Here is a 6,718-nt window from a genome sequence, read left to right as displayed (position 1 = left end):
GGGGGGGGGGGGGTTCACGCTTGTGACGGTCATGATAACTAACTTATAACTTCAATTCGTGGAGTTCGTATGCCCGGAGCTGAACTCTTACGGAGTATCCACTGTAGTTGCATTTCCCCTCATCACAATTTTTTGTCGTTCGAGAGCTTCTCTTACTCCATCACCTACGGAGCGTGCGCACAAAAAAACCTAAATGTACATTATGTTTACGAAGTTGTCTTCGATGCTTTCTGAAATGTAAATTACACTTAAAATCCATTGAATTTAATACGACTACATAAACGTAATTTATGACTTCGTATTCGTAATTTACACTGATTTTTTCCGTATTTTATGTTTACTTATCCGTAATCAACGACGAATTTTCGATCAAATTACGACTATTCTCAAGACTAATTGCAACTCTCAGAATGTTAGAGTCAAAAAATAAGTATCAGAATATAAGGGTCACAATGTGCCTGATCTTCACTTTTTCCTCTTATATTCTTACCCTCATTTCCTGACCTACCCGAGTGTAAATTCCGGTCAGGTCTTGATCAAGTTTGAATCAGGTTAGACCTGACCACTGATCAGGTATTGATCAAGTTGACGGATCCGCTCTTGATCAGACATGTTACGCCTCTGACCAATCCGGATTTGATCAGGACGAATGGATCCGAACTTGATCAAGTCGACTGTATGAAAACGGGATGACCTGTCTGTCAGTATTAATAACAATTATCAATGATAATTAATCCAAAACAAAAGATAATTCAATTCTTTTACCGTAGGCCGCCTCTCTTAATGAATCTCTGCTGTTATTACCTCTGAAAAAGCTCATTATTTTTTTACCGATGCTGGGGATCAAATCGGGGACCCTATGATTGCTAATCCTATGCCCTAACTACTACGCTATCGTGCTATTACCATTGAGTAAACTGTACATTGCCAATATGATTTGTATCGGGGTATTCGTTGAATTTACAATTATTCCTGATCTCGCGCATGTGCGTGTGTATTCTGAGAGATAAAATATGTTCAATTAAATTTTTATGTATTTCATTAATGAATAATAATAATGATAATAACAATAACACTAATGAATAAATAGACATTTGGTGATTTTTTTTCTCAAGATCATTTGCGTATAAGTTTGATACTCCTGTTCTAATACGTATTTACGGTATCATCATCCCTCCCTTCTGTACATTTGAGAAGGGCTGGCTGTTAATTAAATTGATTAATTAAATTAAATTCATTAAATTAAATTAATTTAATTTAATTGATTTTAATTATATTATAACGATTCTTTTTACAGATTGAAAATAATTATTGATAATGGTTGATAAAACTTAATTTGAATAGTATAATAATAGTTAATTAAATTATTCGAAAAACTTCTTAAAATTAATGTCAGATGAATCTGAATCTGATCATTTTCTCTTCAATTGACCCCGTTCAAATGCCGATCAAAGACATCGAATCAGAATTTGATCAAACTGGGGTCAGGCAGCCGACCTCAGGGTGAAATCGTGCCTCACCTGATCAGAACTTGATCTGAATCATCCTGCAGTTTTTCGGATCCGATCTGTTGGATCAGAACTTGGTCAGGTTCTCATCAGGAATCACCGGATCAGTCGAACCTTACAAAAACCTGATCAAATTCTGATCGTGCTTCAGGTGGACCTGAAGCAAATTCCACTCGGGTATATTTTTCGACCCGTACCTGATTTTTTTTCGTGAATGACGCATAAGTAAATCGTAAAATACGTTCCTATTAAAATCGTAATTTACGATTTCTGCAGCATAAAATACGCTTAGTGAAAGACGTAAAAGACGCTTTGTTTGGGAATAATTTATGTTTTTATTTTGACCGTTAAGTACGCCTTTTTGAAGACTAAATTCCAATTTTCATGATGAAAAAAAAGCCAAACCAACCATCTTATTGGCGTTAAGCATACATTACGCTCAGCAAAACGTAATTTATGTTTAGATTTTTCTATGTGTGGTGGAGATAGGGAGATACAGTCGCATTTTCAGAATCTACTTCCCCTATTGCCCCATGCGTGCGACTATAACGAGAGTCTACACGGAGAAAAAAATTCCAGAAAAATTACTGTGGTAGCACGATAAAATGGGTTCGTTTGGACGGACCCAGAAAAAGTACCGTGCCAGCACTGAAAAATTTTCTGTGGAGTACAAGAATTTTTCACGGTACATCTGAGAAAAATTCCCGTAGCGCACGGCAGAAATTCCGGTGCTGGCACGGGAATTTTTCCGGGTCCGTCCAGATGAACCTACTATTTTACCGTGCTACCACAGTAATTTTTCTGGAATTTTTTTCTCCGTGTACTCTACATACATATATATGTGAGTCACCACCAAAAAATCGCATATTTGAACTTTTGAGACCAAACTTAGTTACCCTGACACAATAAACTAGAAACTTAAATACGTATGCACTGATCGAATGATTCATTTATTCCAAGCGAGATTGTTAACTATTAACGAATGGTAGAGTTGAATATGACCAAATGAATATTCGTTAATAGTTAATGAATGGTTCACTTGAATGGCGAAAGTCAAGTCAAACAAGGCTCCTCAAATATACGTTCGTTAACTATTAACGAATGAACATTTGGTGAGACCGAATAGACCCTAATTAACCTCCAACCAAAATCCATTCGTTAACAATAACTAATCCATTCTATCAGTGTGGGTACAAAACCTCTGTCCGGAAGCAAAAATCTTAAATTAAGAACGATAATTTTTAAATTTGGGGCATTCGTTTCTGACTTGACATCAATTTTTCTTGCATAAAAAAATGAGCAAATTGTGGTCTTCAGAAGACAGGAAAATTCTACTCGCAATTCGAAAAAGCCAATCTCTCCTACTCGGGGAATTTTGCGACAAGGTCGTTGCATACAAACAAATATGTCAAGTTTCATAGGGAAAATTGCTTGCGCAAGTGCTGGGAATCTTTTTATCCTGCGAAACTTGATATATTCATTTGTACGCAACGAAGTTGTCGGAAAATATACCAACATTTTGAAGTTCTTGGGGTATTACTACTGAGAATGCAACTCCCTCCCGTCTCTGTTGAATACAATTCTTGTGGCAAGAATGGGCTAGTGACAATCTCAATTCAAGATTTTTGAAAACGCACATGTTACGAAACATTCTTCCAAAAAAGGAGTTATTTATGTAAAAACTCTCGTTCTTACGTTAAGAATGAAATTTCCCATAACCATCGGTGCACACGACTGGTTGAAATTCGAGATTGTGTCAAGAATGCATGGATTTGGCATGAATTTAGTTGTACTCCTTTCAATAGCTACTTTTCTTGTGTTCTCAAGCCAAATTCTAAATTTTAGAAACATTGTTCTTAATTTCAGAACTTTTTTTTATCTCTGTGTAATCTTATTGGGTAAACCGATAGATGATGTTTTGTGTAGATGATGAGAGACGGATGATTTCTCCCGTAGAGAGACAAGAACAATGCTGAATGAAACCAGCCGGTGACGAGCTGGAGCTGAGATGCTGTTGGCCCAGGGTGTATCAATAACGACGATAGCGGGGGTTGTCGAGGAGGAGGATTACGCCAATAGCGAAGCTCACAGCGGACAGTACGACGGCTACGTGACCGATCATACAGATCTTGGTTCGGAAATAGATATAGATGAATCCGAGTATCGTCGTGAACTCCTTAATGACGTAAGTCTGACCCAAACTGTTTCCTGTTATGACCTTCACATACCTAGGGGCTAATTCAAGTTCACTACCTAATGCAAGTATCGTCTGTGTCTTCCAGAGATGGCGAATGCTGTTCGACAAGGTATCCCATTTACGTTCCATGCAATTATAGGCGAATCCACTGTGTCTTCTATTCATGGCTGAATCCATTAGTAAATTCAATGTAATCTGATTTCACAGTTCGATCCAGAGGGTTTTGGCGAGATACCTCGAGACGATTTCCTTCGGGCACTGGCAAGCAGCGAATGGAAATCCGAAATACCAGCCAACAAGAGGGATATACTGTTGACCCGGATCAAAGAGTCCTACGTAGATGCAATTACGTTTCAAGATTTTGTCAATGTGGTGAGTTGCTTGATGATTGTTCAAGTAATTAATTTTCATTCACGAGCGTAGTCGGTTTTGTTGGAAGTGCTCAATGTGAATAGAAAAATTCATTTGAAGGACTTTTCTTCCCTTGATATCTGCTCCTTTCACGTCACAAAAATGACGAAAACGAAGATTGAAAGACTCTCTCAAAGTCAATTGACTTCAGAGATTTCGAAGTTCTCAGAATGTTGAGAATTAGAGCTGTCGTCATTATTAGTTGATTGGCTCCTTGATTTCAGTGAAACTAGTCATCAAGTAATGAAAGTGGGAGATGAAAGAGCTAATGATATTCGTTATATCAATTTGAACGTCTTATCTAACTAAGCTGTTTCCCACGATTTCTGCGTACCGTGCAATTGAAGCTCTCCACTCCAGCGCCGAGAAAATAAGAAAAGGCAATAGTCAGGTTGGAGGGTTAATGAACCAATGTGAATAATTAATTAACTTTCATCGTTATATTCTCATATTTATGCACCGAATATTTCTCTCGCGAAGGAATTGGAATTATCGATTTAAATAAGCATATCCACTGAGCCATGGTTGCGGATTACCTAATGGATCTTTCCTCTGTTCCAAATACAGGAGCATGCATAATACGATTATATAATTTGAAACATAAACCAAACCGTAGAATATTCAATCACCATGGCTTACATGATTATATCACACTGTATTAACTAATTAACACGATCATTGGATTATGGTATCCAGTTCATTGGAAATGACATGCAGTCCAATTTAAACAAACTTTTCGATGTGAAGCTTACTCCCAGGACATTATATTGACTGAAATATCCCAGTACACAGTTTCATTCAAGTCCCTCATGTCCAACTTCTCCAAACTAAACCATGGATTATAAAACCCTCGCCAATATTTCTTCTATATTTACCTAAAACTCAGTTTTTAAAGACCGAAATAATATTCCTCCCTTATGGTCCCCGGCTACCATTGAGCCATGTCTCCCAGTGCGGGGTTATTGTTAATCGGTTATTTGTCAAAGCTTAAGAATCCTTAGCCAAAAACCGATGGAATTTCGCCACTGGACAATAAAGCCCTAGGTTTGATGGAGCTCCTAAAGTAGCCAAATGCACCCGGTGGAAAAACTCGCTCAAGATAAATATCTTCGACAATAATAATCCCCCCGTGTATAGTGGTTTTTCTGGGTAATATGACCAGAAAAGAGAAAACGACATCCGCTGACAATTTTTAGGTGCTTGTCTTCCTTTCTTCACTCTCCTCTCTTTTTTTACCTTTTTGCCCCTTTTTTATGTACAACAGGGGAATAGGTATGTAAGCGGACTAAGCGGTAGTGACGTTGAGTGGCGGAAAATTGGCCGGTCAATTTTGCAATGCTCGATCGAAGCCCAGGGGATTTTTCACAAAAGAAATGAGGAAAACAAGAAAAAACTTGTGGCATTGTATTGATAGTTGGTCAATCGATATCAACCGAGAACCACTTGGTGCGTAGATTGGAATGCATTCAGGGTTCATTGAGATTATCTGGACAGTGGGCTAATCTCTCTGAATGGCTCGTCAATCGATAATCGTTGTCCACCGACCTTAAACTATAATGCCATTTATTGACTCACCGTCATTCCACTTACTTTCCTTTTATGAGGAAATTCGGGATAATGACGCAACTGTTGTTGTCCCATTTGAACGTTATATTGATCGTTATTCACTGTCTCTCCCTATTTGCCTCCTATAATTTTCGTCACCAATGCCGGACTTTTTTCGGTAATGGTCAAACGATTTGAAAAACTTCTCAAACCGTTGAAACGAAATAATAGGGTATTCTATTAACGGCAGTTGGAAATATAATGCAGTAGAAATGTGGAGCCAAAAAATTTTCCAGAGTAGCCTTCTGTTGGAACGCGCGGCATTGTCAAATGGGGGATGGGACACCAAATTACGGTCCCATGTTCCGTCGCTTTTTTTTTGTAATGGGAGCGTGCAGTTATAGTGACGAACTCTTGCACAAAGAAGGGAAATTTTTACTTGAAAAAAATTTTGTGGCTATTTTAAACGTTTGTTCGCCTTTTTATCTTCTAAACGCATGCCTCATTCAACGGTTTTCAAGCGAATCCGACTGACATTGTGTCGACGCTTTGGCGTTTATAAGTATATTGCCTTGGAAAGGAGAATATTGTGATTATGCTATTTGCGGTGAATAGGTAAAAAATAAAGGCAAAACTATACCTGCATTCACGCTCGAGCTGACAAACAGCATCGATACAGACAGATCCGTTTATCGTTTGGGTTTTGGGCTTTTTTCCCTTTTGTTTTCTTTCTCAACCATCAGTTCTGTCTGCTAGTGAATCACTGGGGAGAGATTACCCGGTGGATTTGTGGGAGCGCGTAATAAGAGCTGGGGGCTTATTGCCCAGTGGAATCCTTTCACTCTTCAACCTTTTTTGCACCTGATTTGTCGGGTAGATGTGGGCTCCTCTTCGGCCATAGGGGATCAAATCGCTCCCAGGACAAAACACACAATAAGACTGAGATGTTTCAAAAAAGAATTGGAATGATGGGAGGAAACGTAGAAAGATGAGAATCAGTAATTTCCAACTTGTTCCGCAGCAGTGAGCCCTTTGCGGAGCTTCCCCCCCCCCCCCC

The 6,718-nt window shown here is 38.6% G+C and overlaps 1 protein-coding gene across 1 annotated transcript; it reads left to right on the top strand.

Moving 5' to 3' along the window:
- Nucleotides 1-3,516: 3,516 nt before the first annotated feature.
- On the top strand, nt 3,517-5,183 carry LOC107046383 (rhomboid-related protein 3). Its single transcript, XM_015268996.1, has 4 exons — nt 3,517-3,693; nt 3,791-3,814; nt 3,913-4,077; nt 5,118-5,183. Exons 1-4 carry the CDS (start codon nt 3,517-3,519, stop codon nt 5,181-5,183), a joined length of 432 nt encoding a protein of 143 aa, XP_015124482.1.
- Nucleotides 5,184-6,718: the final 1,535 nt, after the last annotated feature.

Source organism: Diachasma alloeum, unplaced genomic scaffold (assembly GCF_001412515.2).
Source record: "Diachasma alloeum isolate Michigan unplaced genomic scaffold, Dall2.0 Dall_scaffold_00182, whole genome shotgun sequence".
In the NCBI taxonomy this organism is placed as follows: Eukaryota; Metazoa; Arthropoda; class Insecta; order Hymenoptera; family Braconidae; genus Diachasma; species Diachasma alloeum.
Note: the sequence above shows the minus strand (reverse complement) of the source record. Positions and strands in the feature narration are given on the sequence as shown.